This window comes from Plutella xylostella, chromosome 13 (assembly GCF_932276165.1).
Source record: "Plutella xylostella chromosome 13, ilPluXylo3.1, whole genome shotgun sequence".
In the NCBI taxonomy this organism is placed as follows: Eukaryota; Metazoa; Arthropoda; class Insecta; order Lepidoptera; family Plutellidae; genus Plutella; species Plutella xylostella.
Window position 1 is genome coordinate 9,908,259 of NC_063993.1, and position 24,129 is coordinate 9,932,387.

The window sequence follows — 24,129 nt, forward strand, 5'->3', positions numbered from 1 at the left end:
CTTGTCTACTCGCCTCGTACAGTTAGCTTACTGTGACTTGCTCCTTTACAAGTTTCATTTCATTATAAAATTGTAGAATTTGTGCTTCATTTATCAAGAATAGCATTAACTATGTAACATCTATGCAGTCCAATAACTTGTAAGCAACCACTTGATTGTCCCGATGGCGTCTAATTCAATCACTAAATATCTGAATCTGAACCATAATAAGTGCCAAGAGTAAATTACTCACACACGCTAAGATAGATTACTAAAAAATTCACTAAATATATCTATTCTGTATTACTCAGGAAAAATATATACTGTGTGAACAGATTGCAGTCTACAATACCTAAATAAAATTTATCAAAAAAATTATCTAAAAGTCACATTTCGGTGACCTGACTGTACTTTCACATTATATCCGCATGAGAAATAATAACTTCAAATCTGACTTCGCCCATTTGCTGGTCTAATTTTGATCAATCGCTAACTGCAAACTGGCATACTCCAACATTCCAATCATAACAGCGAAAATCGTTCGTATATCGTTTTTAACTTTAACTAAAGCATGTAACCTTTAAACTCACATTTTATAGGCTTACTTCAATTTATATTTATATTTTCATCAAATACTCAATAAGTAATGCTTAAAATACTATTGACTACTAATATAACAGCTACACCAAACTAATTTACTTGTATCTTAATCTTTATGTATATATTTTCATTAAAACCTTTTACGAGTCTCAAGAATAGTCCCCAATTTCTCTCAAACAACTAAAGTATTCACTGGTGAACGTTTATCATGATATTTCATAATACCTTTTCTTGTATTTTGCAAAACCCTTTTGCAGGGAAAAATAAATTATACACCCAAGTCAAACAAAGCTGTAAAACTGGACTCAGATCCCAGCATCTCCAACATGTCGCGAACCGCCATAATTATGGCGATCACGAATTGTCATGATACTATTCAATCATAGGTAATATTTAAGAGATGTAATATGAGGTTGTGATTCTTGTAGAATAGGCACAGGAAATCGTACCCTGCCGGACCGTCTCATATGGTAACGTTGTGTTCATACTATAAGAAATGAAATTAAAATAAATACGAATATGCCAACTCTCACCGGGTGAATCAAATCGGTGCACTGTGGTAACACAGCCTATATTAAAACATTACACGCCAATCACATACATCATCGCCAATCACAGTCGCTTGACGCGGAAGTGAGATAACGTTACGATCTGTCGAACGCGCGCTGATAGCTAACAATTACAAACAAAAACAAAATGGTTAAATGTTTTAAATGTACAAAAGCGGTTACTAAGAAAAGCCCGGGCATACAATGTAGTAAGTGCAACAAGTGGATACATTGTGAATGTGCAAATATTTCCGCAGATCAGCTAAGTGCATTGGTTGCGACGGACTCCATTGATTGGAAATGTCGAATTTGCACGGGGAATGTGAAACCAAAACGGCTTTCATGCATTCTACCCGAAGCAGAGGAGGAGGACAACACCGATAGTGAGTCAATACCAACGGCTGCGCAAGACAAATTCACACAGAAAATGCTTAGCGACATACGACGAGAAGTTCGAGAAATCGTTAGAACGGAATTGCAGGTTACCCTACAATATTATTCCGATAAGATCGACGAATACGAAGAAAAAATATCCAGATACGAATCGAACCTTAAAACCGTTGAGAACCAGTGTAAAGACATGAAAAACACCTATCTAAATCTTAAACTGAAGAACGACGTGCTAGAACAGAAGATAAACGCAATGGAACAACGTCAGATGTCAAATCTTATTGAAATTTGCGGCGTAAGTGAATCAGAAAACGAAAACCTACAAGATATAACCTCCAAGATATGCGCTAAGCTCCAACTGAGCTCTGCTGACGCATCAAAAGCATACAGAAAGAAGAAGATGCGACCTAACGTGGCCGTACAAGGACCCCCATCGCCGATAGTGGTGTCTCTGCGCGAAGGATGCCGCGACCAGTGGCTATCGAGCTCCAGGAACACATCCATCACCGGCAGGGACCTGGGACGCGAGGACAGTACCCGCATCTACATACGTGAGTCACTTACACCTACTACAGCTTTCTTACTGTGGAAGTCTAAGAAGGACCTAAAAGAGACAGGCCTTTGTAAGTTTGTTTGGCTAAAGAATGGAGTAGTCTTGGCAAAAAAAACCGAGAATGATAAAGCACACGTCATCAGATCAGAGAGCGACATGGAGAGAATGAAAGAGGTTTTCTCTAAGTGATTGCTATCTATTTCTTAACTAGGTATCTAAATGTACAATGAGATGCCAACATTTCATAACTAAAAATGGATGACATACCCACATCCATAAAGGAATTTAATTATAACTGTTGGAATGATTTTATACCAAAATCAGACAATTCAAACTTACTTAATACACTGAGCGTGAACATACGATCCCTTATAAAAAACTTTGCGCAACTGGAGCTAATTGTATCAAGTAGTAAAAGTACGATACATATCATCGTGATCACAGAGGCGAATATCACCGAGGTATGCAAACCTTTATTTGAGCTGCCGGGCTACGAGATGCACGCCAATCTTCGCCGAGCGAGACAAGGAGGAGGTGTTATTGTGTATATCCATAAAAGTGTAACCTTTACAAAACGTAAATCGTGTTCACGTAGTTTTGAGTGCATAACTGGTGAAGTGTCAACCAAGTGTAACTACAAAATTAACTTGTGTGCGGTATATAGACCTCCAGACTTAAGTAAGGCTATCTTTATTAAGGAATTAGGTCATTTGATATCAACGTGTCCTAAAAATCTAAACTATGTAATGTTAGGTGATATAAACATAGACCTAAAAAAGTCAAATACATTTGTAACACAATATTTAGATTGCTTGTATGGGGAGGGTCTAGAGTGTGGTATAACTCAGTATACACGGGTGGAGAAGAAACAAAACATAATTACAAAGTCATGTATCGATCATATTTTTGTTAGAAATGTCAATAACAATACTGTCCGCACCTGTGTAATCAATAATGCCCTAGCCGACCATTATATAACAGGTTTCACAATCGTAGATAATATGCCCAAGACCCCATGTAACAATTATAAATTTATAAACAGGCTAGACAGCTCTAAAATTGAAACCGAATTAACAAAAGTAGATTGGAATATTCCTCTAATGTATGAAAACCCAAATGATATTGTGAACTATATTATAAAAAAATTTGATGAAGTTTATGAAAACAGTAAAATCTCTGTAAAAATAAAATTAGGTAAAAGATATGAAGCTCCCTGGCTAAGTGACAGAATCACCTATATGTGTAAGAAAAGGGATGAACTCTTATCAATATGGAAAAAAGATGAAACTAATCTTAGCAATAGAATTTTGTATAATTTATATAGAAATAAAACTAACAAACATATTAATAATGTAAAAAATAATTATTATAAAAAAGAAATATGTAAAAACTTTAATAACTGCAAAAAAATGTGGCAAATTATCAACAAACTTAGTGGTAAAATTACTGATTCTATAGATGACTTATTAATTAAAACTTTTAAAAATAATATCCCAATTTTGGTTGAAGACTTTGCTTGTGAATTTCGTAATAACGTTAAAAAAATCTGTACATATTGTGACATACCGTTACTGGATTCTAAAACGTATAACAACAGCCCAGACTTGTCAATGAGAATTAAAATGGCCAGTAATGACGTCATATATTCTATAATTACACATATGAACGACAAGAAAAGCCCAGGCTTTGATGGTATTAGGGTTAAAGATATAAAATCCATAAAATCAAATATAACACCAGTCATCACTCACCTCATAAATACTTGCATCAAAACGTCACTATTTCCAGATTCACAAAAGTTAGGTATAATTCGCCCCATATATAAAAAAGGCATTCGTTCAGACGTAAATAACTATAGACCTATAACTATATTGCCATGTATTGACAAGATAATCGAAAGATATCTTGGCAATGAAATAAACAAATTTCTTATTCATAATAGTCAAATCAATAAAAACCAATATGGCTTTCAGAAAAAACGGAGTACAACACAGCTGTTATCAAAGTTCACTAATGAGGTCAGCGAGTGCATGAACAATCGCGAGCATGTACTCGCTGTCTTCATTGACTTTAGTAAAGCTTTTGACACAATTAACTACGAAACATTATTTTTAAAGCTTCAACAAAATGGTATACAGGGTCCACTATTAAATTTATTTAAAAATTATCACACAAATAGGTTTACAACTGTAAAAATAGCTGGTGAATATAGCACAAGATATCCTACTGAGATGGGAGCCGCGCAGGGGTCCATAACTGGTCCCTTGGAGTACATTTTGTATGTAAACGACATGTGCAATATATTCTCTGAAGGTTCAGTGTATCAATTCGCGGACGACACATGCCTGTTGGTTGCTAACAAAGATGTAATAAAAGCGCAAGAACAAATGCAACATAACTATAATATACTATGTAAATGGGCACACGACGTTGGCTTAGTTATTAATTCACAGAAAACTAAACTATTACACATACATTCTCCGTACTTAAAATCACCATACACCCCCCTTATAAAGTCTCACACTCACCAATGTTTTCATGTAAACCATATAAATTGCATCTGTGATTCCTTAGAACTGACTAGACAACACATGTACTTAGGGTTGATAATCGACGAACACCTCAACTGGAGACCACATATTGATCATGTATGCAACAAGCTTAGAGCCTTTTTATCTAAAATATGTATACTTAAATATAAGATTCCGTTTAACGTACTTAGATTAATGTACTTATCATTAGCAGAATCCATTATAAGTTACGGCATAAGCAGTTATGGTCGAACCTATAAAACCTATTTAGACAACATATATAGACTTCAAATTAGAATATTGAAACATATAGTTCCCAAATCAGCCAGAAAGAATCACATAAAAATCGAAAGCGACTTATTTAATTACTGTAAAATTTTAAATGTATTTAATTTGTTTAAGATGTCTATTATCTGTGAAGGATGTGATAAGATGGATTCACTGGTGAGACGGGAGCGACCAAAGCAGTTGCGTTATTTGTCATACTTGTCTACATACAAATTACCAAGGTATATGAATGTATACGGTTCTAGAACATGGGAATACCTACTACCAATGATATTAAATGAACTACCTACTGATACACTTGAAAGTCTACTAATAAACAGGAATAAATGTAAAACTATAATGAAACAGTACTTTCTCTCAAATTGTAATTGTAATACCTAATTAGCTATTAGTACCTAACATTTATCAACATTAATTTTATATAGTCAACCATTATTAGTGTTTAATGCACAACTTCTGACTGCACTTGCCACACATAAACCCTGCGTGGTTTAAGCGGCAGGTTTTTGTTGTAAACTTTTATGTACCTATTATAAAATGTTTTTGGAAAATAAACGAAATAATAAATAAATAATAATACATCCACTCTCATTGCCATTGCATTGCACTAAAGCTTCAGACTGCATAATATATGTCAATAGCATCCTCACTTGCCCCGCCTCTTGGCTGAAGGCCGTAATACACGTACCTGCACTACGATGCACACGCGTATACGTTTACTATCATCAACTCATGCCCCGCGTCTTCGCTAAGGGACGTGATACGAGTACCTGCACCTCAATGCACACCCGCACACGTTTACTATCATCAACTCATGCCCCGCGTCTTCGCTAAGGGACGTAATACGAGTACCTGCACCTCAATGCACACCCGCACACGTTTACTATCATCAACTCATGCCCCGCGTCTTCGCTAAGGGCCGTAATACGAGTACCTGCACCTCAATGCACACCCGCACACGTTTACTATCATCAACTCATGCCCCGCGTCTTCGCTAAGGGCCGTAATACGAGTACCTGCACCGCAATGCACACTCGCATACGATTACTGTCATTAGCTCATGCCTCGCGTCTTCGCTAAAGGCCGTAGTACGCGTACCTGCATCGCAATGCACACGTGCATACGTTTATCATTCTTTCATCATCTATCACTCTCTCATATCATGTTTCGTCACTATTAATGATTTATAAACATTAAATGTCGGTTCTGTAGATACCGACGAAAGGCCTCCAACCACCCCTTATAGCCCTCCCTGACCACACAGTATATCCGTATGCTTAACGACATACCAACATTAGCATAATCAATGTCAATAGCAATCACAATTCAAACACCAAGAAAATAAAGTATAAAATGGTTTCCACTTGTTACATTATCTCCATAGTTTCGTTACTCATTATAAACACAATTGGTCCATCAAGGAATAAAGTGTATAACTTATCAATCATAAACGAGAGATAAAAAGTAAGTAGAAAGATCACTTAGCTGTACTCGCTGTAACTATTGTCTGAACCGGGCCATCACTCCCGCCTCGGCTCCACGTGCCTGGTCGCCTCGGCTCCGCTGCGCCGGGTCCTCACGATCCCACGGTACTGATCACCCCCTCACTCTGACCGTCTGCTCACCGCGGCTGCTCACACAAAAGTGGCGCTCCACCACACCCGTCGAGTCGCCCCGTATTCACTTCTACCCACTAGTTACCGATATAAATTTTAGGCTCGTCTACACTATTGAAAATTCTACTCGATTTAAGTGAAGTCGAAATGTGATTCGCGATCTTTCGCGACACCTTCATACACCTAGTTACTTTTAGTTAGTAGAATAGTTAAGAACAAGAAGACAACAAAATCTACTCACTCGACATAAGCAATGAGTCCAATAGATCCATCAGCAGCGCCATAGTAAGCGCAAACATCACTGTTGTGCAGCCAGGGCGGCACGGCCAGGCGTGATGGTCCGCAGGGGACGGACATGCGGGCTGCCACCTGGCCATTCTCGAGGACTACTGCCCCTTTGTTGGCCACCAGTACTAGCAGTCTTAGCCTGGTACTCTGTGAAGGAAGTTGAGAAGAGGTAGTGAGGTGGTGATAGGGAAAATAGTGTAAGAAATGTGTGACTCTTCTGACTCAGGTATGCTGCGAGGAAATGGGTATCACGGACTTATTACATAAGGTGCCTGTCTACTGAAGCAGAGCGGGGTCGCAATGGCTGTTTATGGGAGGCAAAAAAAACATTTTACGCAAATATATTGGTAGGTTTTTGCATGCCGCTCTAGTAAACAGCCAGCCTTATATGTAGACAATTTTGTTTCATGATAGCTCACTTACATTAGGTGATCCAAAGGCGGCCACATCAAGAACTCTATCGTCACAGTTATAAGAGTGAAACTCCTTCAGATCTCGATAGTGAGTGACCACGCGACCACTTCCAAGAATCAAATCCCCTCCGTAGATGAACCTGCAAATGTAGAGACTATATTTTGAGATATAATGAGCAAGCACCGGTACTTTGCTTCCATTACCACCTTATATAAAAATAGGGGGGTTATAAGTTTGACCTACAGCTTCAAAAAGTAGGAGGACTCTAAAGGTTTAGGCAGACAGTCGACAGCCGTAACATTTTTATACGATCTTCGGAGGTTTTTAACATCAGAACTTAGCACAGATACCTTGGTAACTATATTAAGCATGAACATACATGGACGTGATGGTTTCTGACAGGGTAGTTTCGATGGTAAGAAACACTTTTCCTTTCTTGGTGTATCCTTTGACTTCGTTCCCTGAAGCTGCGAATATTTTGTCCGATGGTGACCCTGTGAAAATTAGATACAATATCGAAACAGTGATTTTTCCATAAACGTGAGAAATGCATAAATAGATTTCACCTCACCTTTGTTCTTACTACCTACCGGATGTGATGATCTATGCTTACCGGAAGTGCTCGCAAGTTGGACGGATGTGATCGGTAAAGAGAGGACCTACCGGATGTGATTCTCTATGCTTACCGGAAGTGCTCGCAAGTTGGACAGAAGTGATCGGTTTTCCCGGCAAAGACTTGAACTGAACCACCGGCTCTTCATCTTTGATGCTGAGGCATTGAAGAACTCCCGCCTTATCGCCGATTGCAAACTGAAATGAATTGTTATGGTAAGTAATGACTAGGTAAGCACCTAAGATTATAACTAACGAAAAAGTTACGATAAGTTCGGTAAGTGCCATCCATGGTTGGTTAGTTAGTTTAGGTACCTACCTATTTAACGAGTGTAAGGTTAGTTTACAAACACTTTATTAAGTAGTACCGTTGTGTACGTAGATTAGTGAGGAATGGTTAAATAACAAACCTTTTGAAGTCCTGTGGTACTAGGCGAAGGAAGTATTTTTAGAGTATCGGGGTAGGTGATACCACAAATTGTATAATCAATCCTTGATAAGTCATAGTTCATTATTTTAGTTTCCTTTGTATTAGAACTTGATAAGAACTTTTCATCTGTTTACATTAAAAGTGATCGATATCGCCACGGTAACATAATCAGGTTTGCGTTGCTGCATGCTGCTGTTCTATGCCAAGTTATAATCTATGCTACCCTCATAATCTTTACGGGTGGAAGGTGTGATTGTGCGTGTTAGGTGTTATGTAATTTATTATTAACTCGGCCACATAAATGTTGGATTGGTCGCATAATCGTAATCATCCTCAAAAGAATAACTTTAATCAGCTGATCACCAGAGAGTATTGCGTTCTGTTCTGTGTATGAGTTTGACATAAATGTGACATATGATTTGGTAAACTTGGCTTTTCTTGTCGCTTTTTGCAAACGAAATCTTGTGAAATAACCTTTTCAGCTAAGCTTTTCTATCAAAAAGGCTTTAAATTATTATAAATACTTAGCCATGGAGATTGACAATGAAAATGTAGTTCAAGCTGTGGTGATAATGGATAATTTCAATAATAACTTTAATCCAATAACCAAGACTTTGGTGAGTTTCAGAGTACAATTTACAAAACTATTATTTGATAATGTTTATATTTTATAAATTTCTCATTTTTCCTGCAGGGTCTTTTCCCCATGGCTGGAGTTCCACTTGTGGATTATGTTCTAGAATCACTTGCCCAAGGAGGGGTCGGTGAAACAATCTTATTCTGTTGTGAAAATGGATCCAAAATTAAGGAGTACATCAAGTAAGAATCCCTTTTCATTATAAATTTTTAATTGAATGTCCTGATCTATGTTTGATTGACTTTATTCTTACCTGCTAGTACATAAAATGTTTTTGTTTACCAATACATAGGTACTTAAGTACCTACCTTGTTTCACAAGGCCTTGTATGTAAACTTTGTTGTAATATCTTTGTTGACTTTTACAGGCAAAGCAAAGACAACAAGGCCCCGTGGAGTCTGACTATGGATGTGCAGGTGATGATGTCAGAGACGTGTCAGACCATGGGCGATGTGATGCGGGAGATCGATGCCGCCGGCCTCATCCGAGGGTTCTTTATACTGACTGGAGTGAACAGCATCACCAATATCCCATTTGCTTCCTTGCTGGAGCAGCATAAGTATGTTTACTTTATTTTAGACTGCTTTAGATATTTATCACAGTGGATATTTTTAAATTTATGCATGTATACTTTGAGGAATGAAGTATTGCACATACCTTATAAAATCATAATAGATAGTAGAAATGTTGAATTAAAATTTCTGAATAGCCTTTCCCCAAATTTTTTTATAGAATATTTATGTTTATTTGATACTGAAAATAGCACATACTTGTAATGTACAAAATTTACCAAACTCAGACACTAGACTGTGGTGTGGATCTCTGCTTGTCTTGTAATTTTCTTTTGAGTCATCCATGTTGTACCAAAATTTAATTTCACATTCCTCAGACAAACCTGTAAAAAGGACAAGGGGGCGGCCATGACCCTGGTCTACAAGAAGGTGGCGTGGAGGCACCCCCTCATCAGTTCTGACAAGACCATATTCCTCGCTGCTGATGGAAACACCAACAAAGTGCTGATGCACCGCAAGTACAAGCCCAAGTCTACTGAGAAGTGTATATCTTTGCCTTTGGTAAGTTGTAAATGGGGGTTCTTTGAATTAAATATGGAAATAAGTGAAATTTAGCACATGCTTGTTTATCCTAATCAAATACTAGTAGAATCAAATATGTACTAGTGATACTCCCTTGTGGGATATATCTGTGCTGTACCCAGTAGTGATAGAGCTGATGAATGCTCACTTCTATTTGTATTGTTTATTAGGGACATTACTGTGAACCATCTTACAGAACTATGAATTGCTCTACTCTCTGTTGCAGAGGCACAGGGCTAAGTCAGTTAATACTTCTTCTGTCTTGTCCTCACCCTACCCTGGTGACCTATTTGATCTTATTATTATTAACTCTCTTCCCCAGGAACTAGTCCTAAACCACTCGGAAGTCAAACTCCACCACAACCTAGCCGACGCGAACGTGGCGCTCTGCTCCGCGTCCGTGCCGCCACTGTTCTCCGACAACTTCGACTTCCAGACGAGGGACGACTTCGTGCACGGCATCCTCATCAATGAGGACATCCTGGCGAGCTCGCTGTACTATGTGCTGCTGAAGGGAGAGCAGTATGCGGGTGTTGTGACTAATTGGAAGACTTATCAGATTGTTTGGTGGGTTTTGTTTTGTAATTTATTTTCAGACGGTTTGTTTTGTATTTAGTTGATAGTGTAAAGTGTAATAACTAGGCTAGGAGAGCAACCTGTATTGGAGTGAATTTCTTACTTTACTCTTTGGAGTGAATTATGTCTAAGTGCCAATTTCTCCATAGTCGGTTAGAGCATAACCAGGTATTAGTTTTTGACTTTGACACATCTGTCAAGAATTTTATATGGAGATGACATATCATTGATTAACCAATCCCGGTTGGTTAGATAACCGACAATGGAGAAATTGGCACTAAGGGTCTGAATAGATCCAAAGCTGAGCCAAAGTGCTTCTTTTGCTGTTGAAATTAATCTTCCACTATAATCTAGAAAACTTTTCTTGAATTTAACGTTCTATAATTTAATTGTGTAATAATTATCTTTACAGCCAGGACATCCTCCACCATTGGGCTCACCCGTTGTCCATAGAAACGGGCAGCTTCTACCGGGATAAGTATGTGTTCATGGGAAACCACAACTACAGACACAGAAACTCTAAACTTAGCAGGTAAATACACACTTTCCAATTATAATGGTGCGTTAATACACTGGGCGACCCTAGGCCCTCACCAATGTCTATGTATTTATTCCAACATTTAGATTTCCGAGGAGCCACGGCCAGTATATAAACGCCCGCCCTATAAGAGTATAATAATACTACTTTCAAACGGTAAATGTTTCACCTAAAGATAGATTTAAGTTTTCCAAAATAGGCTTATAAATAAATGCTAATTATTATCATAAAATATTCCAGATCATGCACAATCACAGAAGACGTGCTGATAGGAGAAAACACAGAAATAAACGACAACACAACTGTAACTAAATCAGTTATTGGAAGCAACTGCTCAATAGGCAAGAATGTGACTATCATTGGCAGCCATTTACTAGACAATGTGGTTGTAAAGGACAATTGTAAGATAATTAACAGTTTTATAGACGAAGATTGTGTAATAAACGAGGATTCGACGTTAGAAGCTGGCACTATTCTAGCCGCTAAAGTCAATGTGAAAGCTGGCAGCGAAATGAAAGGAAATCTTATTGAAAACTCGGAAACTGATTATGCTACTGGTAAGACATTTTATTTAATAGTTTGTAATGAATAACTGCTAAAATATACTGTTACACTTGCAATGTATTCCGAGTGATAAACATTATGATTTTTATATTTACGGCATATTCAGAGCTGTAACCAATTTTGGCTTTGAGAAACATATTCGAAAATTATTCTAAAATTGTAAACAATAACAATGCATTACGTCCCTAGGAATAAAAATCCATATCAATAAACGGATTTCTTGCGATAACAGGAAATAAAACTCGCATCAAACATACTTACATGTCAAACTGAGAACTTCCTTTTTGATGCCGATTAACAAAACCTTTCACCTCCCACAGAAAAACCCGTCACAAAATCCACATCAGAAAGCGGCACGGAATGGGAGAACTCTTCAACCGGCAGCGAGGCGGACGAGGCGGTCGCCTTCGACGCGGCGTGGAGCGACTCCGCGTCCGGCTACTCCAGCGACAGCAGCGCGCAGTCGTCGCAGGCCGAGCCGGCGCCCGATGATACCAACAGTTAGTGTTGTTTATTGCCTTGTGTATCTATTACGCTAGTTAGGGATCCACCAACCCGCACTAGGCCAGCATGGTGGACTAGGACTAAAGCCCTTCCATCATGATTTACTAGTAGCCCCATAGGCATTTTATGAAAATTCGTCAAGTAGTACATGAAAAAGTAAAAAACATCCAAAATGCGCTATAAACTGTAAAGATAGCTATTAACAATGTATCATTGTCTAAAGTTATATCTATGATTACTAGAAACCTTAATTTTATTTATCATACGATTAACAGTTTTAAAATCTCTTATTTCAGTTTTCCTACAAGAAGTCATTGACAGTTTAGCAAGAGGCTATGAAGAGAAGCTCAAATGTGACTATTTGATATTAGAAATCAACTCATCCAGATACGCATACAACATTCAACTACATGAAGTGAATTTCTTCGTTGTGAGAGCACTGTTCAGTTTGCCAGTGCTGACTGAAGCTAAGAATGTACTCAGCACCATCAAGGATATACTCAAGTTCTTCAGGCCAGTGCTAGCCAATTACATCAAGACCAAACCTTCTATTATGGATTGTTTAAGAGCTGTTGAGGTGAGCTATACTTCATATACTATGATAATTTTCTTTGTAAATCCTCAAAGCCAAAGATCGCTTACTGCTGGACCAAAACTGCTTATAAAATATCCACCAGTTTTCTAGGCATTTAGGAAAATTCTACTATCTTTAACCAACAATTTCTCATTACAGGACAGTTGCACAAAGTGTGAATGGCTGGAAGGCAGAGCGGGACAGATTATTCACTTGCTGTACGAGATGGATGTAGTGGACGAGGACTCTCTTCTGGAGTGGCAGGGAGACCTGAAGGAGGAAGAGAGCCCCATCGTGGGCCAGGCCTCGCTCGTGAAGTTCTTTGAATGGCTACAACAAGCCAGTGAGGAGAGTGAAGAATCAGATTAGTTTGAGAAGGAAATTATGTTGAAAGTTCAGTTAGCATACCATTTGTAAAATGAGGAACTTTTTTAACCATGCTAGCCATGTGGAATATATTATTTATGAAAATAAATGTTCTATAATGTTTTTACTTACATGTTTTATTATTATTATCATCACAATTAAATACTTTTATACTAAGGGCAACTTTATACCCGAGAGAGCCATGTACAGTAGTTTTGCCCCCTCTCAGAATGGATTTAGCTATTAGGGCAGAAAACCTTAACGGATAGTGGCATACTGTTGGAACTGAACTGTGGAGAAGTTTCTGAACTTGTGTATATCGAAGGAGGGGGGTTCACACGGGGAGTGCACCTTGATCTGTCTCATGTGCGTGTCTCGGCCGTTCTGGTGGTTGCTGAGGACCGCTATCTGGATCATGAAGGTCCTGATTGGCCGGTCATGAATGTCTTTTATAGGTATCATCTCCCAACCTGAAATGAGTAAAGAAGATTTCTATGAATCATAAAGTGGTATTGGTTAGTTAAAAAAATCACCATCATCATCATAAGAATATGATTAAATGATGGAAGATAGTCCAGTCTTTTGGAAGTCACAAAGCTCTTATATTTGTTCCAGATTATTCGAACTGGGGTCTGAATGTACTGTTTGTTAGAATTTATTCAAAATTCAGTGTTGAAAGTAATACACATACCTGACTATGGAAAGAACACAATGAATAAGGCAAAAGTAGAAATATGCATATCTTTACCATCAAACTATAGTGGCAAATGACCCAAGCTTGTGAATATAGGGAGTATAGAAGTCAAAGATTAATATCCCCCAAAGGCTACATTCAAGTGAGTCAGATTTGGGACATTACACCTCCACAAGAAGGTACACAACAGAATGTAGAGATCCACAGAGCAGTATAAGCCACTCACCACTGGGTTCTATCAGCTCAATGACCTCAATCTCCTGCAGATCATTGAAGTGGGTTCCCGCGCGGATGGAGATTCTGCTCGGGGTGTAGCTCTCATCCAGTTTGTAATCGGTGTAAATGTAAATATGGGACACCATTGTTTTCCTTTGAAATTGAATGTTGACTAAATGGGGCAGTTGTCCGTCTGACTGCCAGTAGGTGTCCATACAATCGTCCCTCAGTTGATCGATGCCAAAGCCTGTAAAACAAATTGGACATAGCAGTAGAAGAATAGTAAGCGGGTTTGGTTTTGTTGCTGTTCAAAATAAAAATTAGATACCTGGCTTGCAAGAAGACAAACTCCAAATTGCATGATTCCCAACTTCTCTTACTGTTCCGGATCGCTCACTAACTAAAGGATCTTTTTCTGAAGTCATCTCGAGTAAAATAGAACGGCAGGTATTTTATATTTTTTGTATTCGTAAAAATTTGAGTATTTCCTTGAGACGCCTTGAGTTTGTTTACGTTTCCGTTGTGTTTGTGAAATGTCAAAATCGAATCGATCCACAGACAACATAGAGTACTACGTACTCTGTGTGCCAGACACAGTATAAAACACCTACCATAGACATTTCAATGAAACACCGGTATGAGGACTTTCTTTTTTGGCGGGAAAGAGAAAGGGCGCCTATTTTAAATTTTATTTTCAAAAATTTAAATTTTATTATAAATATTGTAAATTAAGTGTGAATATTGTGAATAAATGTATATAAAATGGATGGAAATGAAGGGGACCCGAGTAGTGCCAGTGTAAATAAAAAAAAGAGACCTGCGGAGAGTAGCGGCGGCGGTGAGGATGTAGACAATAATTCGTACAGTCCATTTTTAAAACAAAACTATGTAAGACTATATCCAGACAATTCTACAAACGTTGAGTTCAAAGTGTTTGTTGAAAGTGCGGATAAAAAGGACAAATTGGGAAACAAAAGTCCAATATATTTGAACCATATATTCACGACGGACATTAAGGGGGTAATTGGCATTCACCGAGTTAACGCTAACAAAATTGCGGCTGTTTTCAAACAATCCAACAATGCGAATAACTTCATTACCAACGCTACATTCCTGGCTAAACACCAATTAAGGGCCTATATTCCAGCAGCTCAGATTGAGAAAACTGGAATAATTCGATTTGTACCTACGAACATATCCAACAAAGAGCTGTACAACAAGCTCTCAAGCACAAGTGAGATCATAGCAATAAGACGATTCACGAAAAAAGTAGGGCAAGAAAGGGTCCCACTGCAAACAGTCAGTTTGACCTTTCTGTCAAACTCGCTACCAGACCATGTCCAATATGACCTATTTTCTTATAGAGTATTTGACTACATACCACCACTACAGCAATGTTTTAGGTGCTTTAAGTTTAACCATTCGGCAAAGGTGTGCAATGGCAAGCAGCGCTGCAGCTGCTGTGCTGGTGAGCACCATTACAAAGAATGCAGCACACCGGATGAGGTTCGCTGCTGTAATTGCAGCGGGCCTCATTTGGCTATTTCAAAGTCATGCCCAATTAAATTAAAAAAGATTATGGAAAAAAAGAGCAAAATCACATATGCTAGCGCTGCTGCCAGTAAACAACTAGAACTTGAAGTAAACTTCCCACCTCTACCAGCTGTAAATAAAACTCTAAATGTAAATAGTAATAAGTTTAATAATAAGAATGTAAACAAGTCTGTACAAAGTGTATCTAACAATGTAAATAAAAATAAACAAAAAGGTAACGAACCTGTCTCACAAGACTTTTCGCCTAAGGCTGTTGACTTAAGGGTCGGCAATAGACAATCGAGGGTTGGCATTGTCATAGAATTATGTAGTAAATGATGCTCTACAGCCTTGAAAAAAATCACACCGGTAGTCGAAGAGTCTAGCTAGGTGCTGAATCATTCGAATTTAAGTAAAAGCTTATGGATAACTGTAAATTAAATTCAGAATATGACGAAAAACCAGTAAATGACACTCCCGTATTGTAACAACTGTGTCGTAATAATCGAGAATTTTCATATGATTTTTATCATATTATAAAGTTAAAGGCTTGGACTAGGCGCTGAATACCTTGTTTTTTAATAAACACACACTTATTTTGTGTAAATTAATCCCAAACTTGAGCAATTTTTTTCCCTCAAAACTTCATACAAATATCTATGGCGGTTTTCTGTGTTATAAAATCATAAACACAAGTGACGTTTGACTCAGTTGGCCGCTGGCCTCCAAAGAAGGGTCACGTCGGTTTAGGCAGCACTGACAGCTCGCGATCTTATCGTGTACAGATACAAAATCACTGCACATTGGTTGTCATTGCACTTTTTCAACTTTTATGACACCAACATAATTTGATTTGAAATTGAGGAAGCATAATTCTTCCAGTATATTCAATACATTAAATTAAATTAGATAGTGTGCAATATTCTCGTGACATAACAGTCTCGTAAAGGTCTGATGAGGAGCAGGAATATAGCGAATGGATCTAAGTGATGACAATACGCACGAACATTAGGTTAGGGATCAAAAATACAGTCTCTTGGTGCTGGTTGAGGTATGGTCTCGTGAGGATCTGATGAGGGCAGTAACACGGTGGTGGCTCAATTTTATTTCAAAGATGTTAATAGCTAAAAGCATTGAGTTTGGGCTATTAAGTATGTTTTTCAGAGAGAGAGAAAGAGATTTTATTTTTCCTCTGGATGCGTTAGGTTTACTGGGTTCTAAGTTCATTCTGTTAATGGCATCAAGTTGTTATGTGTTCATAAGTAATAATTATTTTTTAACAAAATGCTGTTGGTTCTCCACGAAAATGTAAAAATAAAAATAAAATAAATAAAAATAAATTCGTAACGTAAAATTGTCAATGACGGAATTTCTTCTATAGACAGTAGCCACAAAAAAAACAAACGATAGATGGCGTGATTTGAAGATAAAGATACATTTATTCGACACATAGACAGCAACAACAAAAAAAATACAGATTTAAAGAAAACAAACACATACTATACAAAACATCAAAGAAAAAAAAGGATACACATCAAAATAACTGGAAAAAATATAAGCCCCAATTTACTTGTGTGGGACAGGGAGTACCATAATATTTTTTTTGGCTTCCCCATCTATGCGAAATATCAGCTTGATATCTTTACCCGTTTCTGAGAAAAAGGGCGGTGACAGACGGACAACAAAGAGATCCTATAACGGTTGCTTTTTTTCTTTTGACGTTCGAAACCCTAAAATTAAGTAAAAATATTATGCTGCTACCAAAAAATGTACTTACAGGTATTGAAAAAGCGGTATATAGTACTAAACAAATTATAAACAAACAAAAAACCCGACTGCACGCTAAAAATATGAAAACAAGTCCCAATGTTAATGGAAAGTATCGTAGGCGGGGACCAGCAGAGGGTTCACCATTTAGCTGAATGTTACTTAGAAAACGGCCTTGAGTGGCGGTCAAGTTGGTCCCCGCCTGCGATACTTTCCATTAACATTGGGACTTGTTTTCATGTTTTTAGCGTACAGTCGGGTTTTTCGTTTGTTTATAATTGTATTTTTTTATTTGTAACTTTTTAGTTTTTTTTATTTTATGAAATTTTACGTCAGTAGTTCATGATCATTTTTTATTTGAATAATTTTGGTGTTGTTATTTAAATACCTTCAATATGCATATTTTTATAATGTGAAAATCAAGCCCTTTCATTTGATACCTTACACGGCAAAGTTGAATTATTATTTTTTCGATCATCACGTTATGTCTTCTAGAGGGCGCTATGTTCATTTTAATGGAACGTCACATAGCCTATAACCATCGCGCCATCAATACGCTTCTAACAATACCTCATACATCAAAATCTATCAAGCCGTTTAGGCTACAGGAGGGAACAAAGAAACAGACAAACATAAATACATACAATCAAAAAACATTACCCTCCTCTTTCGGCAGTCCGGTAAAAAGGAGTAAGACAGGGGGTCATTCTGAACTTTTGCTCTGCGAGTTTTGGAAATTAACTTTGTTGGACATGTGACTTTTTACCATGGAAAACGAATATTTTTTTTCGCGAATTTGCAAATCTCGTAGAACAAAAGTTGTTCAGATGACCCCTTGAGTCATCCCCTTTTGGCTTAGTATAGCCCTTTTGCGACACTATGTATTTACTTTGCGTCGTTGTCGTCGGGGTTCAGTTGGCTAGAGAATGCCCGAAACTTATTATCTACACTTTAATACTTGTAGTTACCTTTCTACAAGTAAATACCACATTTGTTTGAGAAAGCTAATCGGGTTCCGAGTATAGAGTAAAGTGGCACCCCTATTAATTTCTACTCTTTCCTGGTGCCTACCAGTGTAAGTAAGAATTATACTTACTTACCCTAAAATCACCCAAAATGTACTTGAACATAATTGTCAATAAAGTTGGCGAGTAAAAGTTTATCGACCCACTGTGCAAACTTACATGTGTGCGTGTCACTGCGTGTGCTGTGTGAAGAGCATTGAAAACCCAAAATTGGCGCGGCACGTCACCCTGTACGGGCCCTTAAAGACGCAGCTAATCAACAATGATGACCTAGTTAACGTCATAGTGAGCACCCTAATACAACTGGGTAATAAGAGTGACGATAATCCTATAACTACGTCATTTATCAAAGAATTATTATTTAAAAACCTAACCTAATATGGATAATAACTTGAACATAACACAACTCAAAATAGCTCAATTTAATATTCAAAGTTTAAATAACAAAAAGCCGTTACTTATAAAATTTCTACAGGAAAAAAATCTTGATATTTGCCTTTTAAATGAAACATGGTTTAAGGAGAACCAACATATTTCTATACCCGGTTACAATCTTCACTTTAAAAATGCAAAAAATGAGCATGGTGGTGTTGCCATCTTAATTCGTCCTTATTTCAAATACAAATTAATTAACACTGTCTTTTATGAAGATATTCAAACAATAGCTATATCAATTTCTACAGGATGTGGAGAACTAACTCTATTATGTGTATATTGTCCACCTACAAGTAGTCATATTAGAATTAATAAATTACGTAATTTAATTAGATATCTGCCTAAACCTATTTTAGTATCAGGTGATTTTAATGCTCACCATATTGCTTTTGGGTGCTTATCCACTAAAGGACGAGGACAACAATTATACAATGTTATAGATGAATTGGATTTATGTATCCTTAATGATGGTAATTTTACTACTATTAATTATCCTAATCGAAACCCATCGGCTATAGATGTCGCTTTTACCAGCTCAGCCATTGCACCCTTGTGTGATTGGACTGTTCACGATGACAATATGGGTAGCACTACCACTTTCCTGTGATCATTACTATTGCACTTTCAATTGATAGATATCAAATAAATCCTCCAATAGATAAATTTATGTACAGTAAAGCAAACTGGCAAAAATACTACGAACTTTCTAAGTCCTTTTTTACAAATTTTACCATTAATAGTGATAATCCTTTAGAAACTTATGAATATTTTTGTAACAAGTTAAACTCTCTTAAAGAAGAATGCGTTAGGAAATTTACAAAACCTAGCTCATACAAAAGTAAACTACCAGCTCCTTGGTGGAACGATAGATGTGAAAAAAGTGTTACAGACTCTTATGAAGCTTTAAAGTATTATAGAAGTAATCCTACAATAGAAAATTTTGTAAAATATCAAAGATTAAATGCTATTAAAAAAAGAACAATATCAGAAGAAAAGAAAAATGGATGGAGTAGACTATGTAACAGTTTTAATAGAACTACACCGATAAGTAAAATATGGAATTACATTAAAATGTTTAAACATAGAAAAGCTTCCAATAAATCTTATTCAGACAAATTCATTGATGGATTTTTTGATAAGTTAACAGAAACCGGCTTACACATTCATGAATTAAATACCTATTTTGATCTTCATAATTCAGACATTAAATCAAGTTTTCTTATACAAAAATTTACTTTCCACGAATTTGAAAACAGTTTGAACTCGCGAAAGAATACATCACCTGGATTAGATGATTTTCCTTATATTCTTATAAAAAAATTAGATACTTCAGTGCAGAAATTATTTTTAAATATACTTAATAGTCTTTGGGTGAATCAAATAATCCCACAATCTTGGAAGACTCAATGTGTTATTCCTGTTTTAAAACAATATAAGCCTCCAGAAGATCCAAATTCATATAGACCCATTTCTCTCTCTTCATGTTTAGGTAAAATATTTGAAAATATGATTAAAACACGTCTTGATTGGTTTGTTGAGTCAAATGGCTTGATTCCCAATGTTCAATATGGCTTCAGAAAAGGCAGAAGTTGTGCTGACAGTTTCGTCTCCCTTATCTCAGATCTGGAAAATGCAAAACATAATAAAGTTAGTGCTGTGTGTGCTTTCCTAGATGTACAAGGTGCATTTGACAATGTCCAACCAAGTATACTTGTAAAAGTGTTATCAGGGCTGGGTATTCCCGGTATCCTATGTAAATGGATTTATAATTTTTTGATTGATAGAGTTTTATATGTAAAGCATAATAATAACTTATATGGACCAAAAACTGCCTCTAAAGGCACAATGCAAGGTGCAACTTTATCGCCATTGTTGTATAATTTATACACAAGTGAGATATGTAAATATGTAAATAATAAGTTTGTAAATATACTGCAATTTATTTTATTTTATTTTATTTTATTTTAATTTGCGGATGATCTTGTATTATACAGTATGAATGTTAATGTGGATGTAGCAATACATAATTTAAATAGTGCCTTAACACAATTACATCATTATTATAGCGGTAGATTGAAACTTAAAATAAATCCAAATAAAAGTAAAGTAGTAATATTTAGTAAGGACTCCAACAATGATGCAGTTATGTACAATGATGTAGAGATCTCAACAGCTAGCTGTCACAAGTTTTTAGGTGTTATCATAGATAATAAATTGACATTCAAACAACACATTATGTATATAATTCAAAATGCCCTTAAAGGCTTAAATATTCTTAGATGTTTAGCTGGTGTATCTTGGGGTGCAGACCCAAAGACACTGACCATACTATATAAAGCTATAGTCAGAAGCCATTTTGATTACAGCTGCTTTGCTTATATGAATAGTACTCATGTAAATAAGTTAGATATTATTCAAAACAGAGCTTTGAGAATTATTTTAGGTGCTATGTGCTCAACTCCTATTCGTGCAATGGAAATTGAAGCCATGGTAATGCCTCTTAATATACGAAGGCTTCATTAGCTGAAAGATTTTCATTAAAACTTGTATCATCCAATAATCAACAGATAATTAAAAAAATCTTACCTAATTCAATTGTCCATCAAACACCTATGACCTCAGGTGATGATTTGTTATGGAACAGAAGTCCCAATTTGTCTCAGATTCTCCTGGAAATTAAAAGTAAATACTCAAATATATGTATTAGGCCTTTATGGCCAATGTATTTAAATACCTATAGCAATCTTCTATTCAAAATTAAAATAATAGATGTCACAGTGAATAATAATACAGAACTTTTACAATTTCTAGATCTTAATAGAGAATATTATAAACTTTATACTGATGGAAGTAAAACAAGCTCTCATGTGCGTAGTGCTGTATATGATCCACAATTGAATTTTTCTCAGAGCTTTGTTCTCAATAATTACTGTAGCATTTTCACTGCAGAGGCTTTTGCAGTGTTAGAAGCCCTGAAGCGTATAAACTCTGTACATAATTACAAGTGTTTCATAATTTTAACAGACTCATTAAGTTTGGTGGAAAGTTTGAGGAACCCAAAATGTCATTTTAAAACTAATTATATTTTATTTTTGATTATAAATAATGTACAAAAATATGAATTAATGGGTATAACCATATTATTTATGTGGATTCCTTCTCATAGAGGCATAACAGGTAATGAAATAGCAGATAGAATAGCCTATGAAGGTATTAACTCTTTAGATATAAGTACAGTTGTAAATATACCATTTACTGATTGTTATAATAGCATTAGTAATGACATGTACAGTTTATGGAAAGATTTTTGGAAAAAAGACCAAGAAATTAATGGGAAAGGAAAATGGTATGGAAGTATACAAGAAGACTTACCTTCTAAGCCCTGGTATAATGATTTGAAAATAGCCAGTCGAGATTTTATCACAACAATGAATAGACTGAGATTTGGTCACACAAAAGCACCATCGCATTTAAAAAGATTTAACATTATAGAAGATAGCACATGTTTATTGATGTTTATCATGTCAAAATGCTGTTACCCACAACCTGGAACGTTTAGTTTTTGCAAGTGAAGTGAGTGAATTTATAACAAATGAAGATAATCCCAACCAAACCCACAACATGGAACGTTTAGTTTTTGCAAGTGAAGTGAGTGAATTTATAACAAATGAAGATAATCCCTCCCGCCGCCTCATTATGCTACTAAAATTAAAAGTGTGCTTTAATGCTATTTACTATTATATAAAAAATACCTTCAATAAAATATAGTGAAGAAGTGAAAGTGCAACTGTGCTGTGAAATGTGAAAATAAAGACATGGCTTAAAGGCCCAGTGGCCAAGCCAAAACCCTTAAAAAAAAAAAAAAAACACCGGTATGAAACATTATTCAAAGGTTTCATAAAACTTTTTTTAAATTTTAACTACTCTACCCACCTGTGTACACACGGCAACGTTAAATGGTTGGCAGGGCACACTAACGCAGGTAGTGTATGTGTGTGTCGGCGACGTCGACGTAATTATTTAGTTCTGGGCAAGCCACATACGGATATTGTAAGCATGTAGTTGTGCCAGTGACAATGATTCATTGTTTTTATGATATGAAGCAAAATTTTGCAAGGCATTGTAATAGATTGAATGGCTCAGTTGTTATGATACAAGACTTAAATGAATCGGTATGCTGGTTCAATTCCCACTGAACTTATAATATTCCTTTTTTGTTTTTTAATAAATTTAATTTATTTTTTAAGATGGTTAATAATAGTATTGTAGTATATACGAATAAAAGCAACACAGAAAGTAAATGAAACAAGTTATTAAGTGTTAAAATTACCAAATTTATTCTTGCCGTAACATAAACATTAAGGATGTTACGTTTTTGTTGTTTTTCGTTTTAAAACATAGTTGTAGTTTATATTAATAAGAAAAATTTTCAATTTGCAGTTTTAAATCATAATAAACATCAGACAAGGATGGACTGGCTGTTTTACTAAAGTAAATAGGCAAGTCATTAGTTATATGAATCAACATGTTAATTAGCTAGAAATAAGATAACTTATTCTCACCTCAGTAACAATAACATCATTAACACATTGGCTTACCCATAATTGTAAATAATGATAAGTAAGTATTTAACAAAATAACTAAAATCTTATACAAATGGAAAAATAAAAATTACTGAGCTAACCCCAATAACTATAATTTTCACCACTTTTTCGCCATAATATCTTACGTCCATCCTTGTCTGACTTTTCATCACTAAATATCACAACATTGTTGCACCAATCAAAGTTTAAAATAGTCAGTCGCAAAACGCACTCTGTTTCGACGATGCTGATCGGTTAGAGCAATTTTCTTCGCCGGCCTCCGACACCGCAACCCAGCAGCACGCAAGTGAACCCGTACGGATTGTAGGGATAGATAGATTATGTGTTGTGGCCGTAGAACGGGTGCTGCAGAACGGATCAGCGCTATGTGCAGCTACGATTTCTCGATGGCCTGGTGATGCATCCGTATAGACGACTACTGTCTACATGTCCCGAATCTGCGTATCGGTGAACCCATAACTGAACAGTTCTCCTCTGCAAACAAAAAAAAACAAATACTTAGCATATACAAATACAAATATTCTAACAGTCAAATAAAATGTTTGCAATTCTATGTTACTTACCGTTAAACGTCTTGCGATTTCACTAATTGTAATATTTTGTTCATATAAATACAATTATCTCCGCCTTTATAACATGGTTTAGTTTACTGTGAAGTGACTGCGAAGAGTAATTAATTAAATTGACAAACAAGACCAAATTAAAATTAACAATTCCATATAAAAAAAATCCACCACAGGTTTCGTCATTAAA

At 36.3% G+C, this 24,129-nt stretch overlaps 3 protein-coding genes and 1 long non-coding RNA gene across 4 annotated transcripts in view; 1 reads left to right on the plus strand and 3 right to left on the minus strand.

Annotated features, from left to right (window-relative positions):
- Positions 1-8,374, minus strand: part of LOC105385236 (Bardet-Biedl syndrome 7 protein homolog) — a 30,646-nt gene extending 22,272 nt beyond the window's left edge. The window contains exons 1-5 of the mRNA XM_048625205.1: positions 8,230-8,374; positions 7,894-8,017; positions 7,587-7,701; positions 7,217-7,346; positions 6,747-6,940 (exon numbers count right to left, since the gene is read on the minus strand). Coding sequence (XP_048481162.1) covers positions 6,747-6,940; positions 7,217-7,346; positions 7,587-7,701; positions 7,894-8,017; positions 8,230-8,331 — 665 coding nt within the window. The 5' untranslated portion in view covers positions 8,332-8,374. The remainder of the gene's footprint in view (positions 1-6,746; positions 6,941-7,216; positions 7,347-7,586; positions 7,702-7,893; positions 8,018-8,229) is intronic.
- Positions 8,375-8,663: 289 nt separating this feature from the next.
- LOC105385237 (translation initiation factor eIF-2B subunit epsilon) lies at positions 8,664-13,190 on the plus strand. Its single transcript, XM_011555585.3, has 10 exons — positions 8,664-8,866; positions 8,944-9,068; positions 9,254-9,445; positions 9,776-9,959; positions 10,303-10,547; positions 10,969-11,088; positions 11,335-11,651; positions 11,979-12,158; positions 12,459-12,739; positions 12,896-13,190. The coding sequence occupies exons 1-10, from the start codon at positions 8,780-8,782 to the stop codon at positions 13,103-13,105; spliced, it is 1,941 nt and encodes a 646-aa protein (XP_011553887.3). The 5' UTR covers positions 8,664-8,779; the 3' UTR covers positions 13,106-13,190.
- Positions 13,191-13,221: 31 nt separating this feature from the next.
- Positions 13,222-14,551, minus strand: LOC105385238 (anaphase-promoting complex subunit 10). Its single transcript, XM_011555586.3, has 3 exons — positions 14,341-14,551; positions 14,023-14,259; positions 13,222-13,572 (listed from the first exon to the last, which is right to left on the minus strand). The coding sequence occupies exons 1-3, from the start codon at positions 14,435-14,437 to the stop codon at positions 13,361-13,363; spliced, it is 546 nt and encodes a 181-aa protein (XP_011553888.1). The 5' UTR covers positions 14,438-14,551; the 3' UTR covers positions 13,222-13,360.
- A 4,814-nt stretch (positions 14,552-19,365) lies between these two features.
- On the minus strand, positions 19,366-22,276 carry LOC125489389. The gene is made up of 3 exons (XR_007266943.1): positions 22,145-22,276; positions 21,359-21,441; positions 19,366-20,395 (listed from the first exon to the last, which is right to left on the minus strand). It is a non-coding gene; the product is annotated as an uncharacterized LOC125489389 (long non-coding RNA).
- Positions 22,277-24,129: the final 1,853 nt, after the last annotated feature.

Bases quoted from the DNA above. Each gene is read 5' to 3' on its own strand.
- LOC105385237 (XM_011555585.3), top strand. From the start codon at position 8,780: ATGGAGATTGACAATGAAAATGTAGTTCAAGCTGTGGTGATAATGGAT. The intron at 8,867-8,943 runs GTGAGTTTCAGA...TTTTTCCTGCAG, and splicing joins ATCCAATAACCAAGACTTTG to GGTCTTTTCCCCATGGCTGG. The intron at 11,089-11,334 runs GTAAATACACAC...AAAATATTCCAG, and splicing joins AGAAACTCTAAACTTAGCAG to ATCATGCACAATCACAGAAG.
- LOC105385238 (XM_011555586.3), bottom strand. From the start codon at position 14,437: ATGACTTCAGAAAAAGATCCTTTAGTTAGTGAGCGATCCGGAACAGTA. The intron at 14,260-14,340 runs GTATCTAATTTT...TTTGTTTTACAG, and splicing joins TTTGTCTTCTTGCAAGCCAG to GCTTTGGCATCGATCAACTG. The intron at 13,573-14,022 runs GTGAGTGGCTTA...TACTCATTTCAG, and splicing joins TGAGCTGATAGAACCCAGTG to GTTGGGAGATGATACCTATA.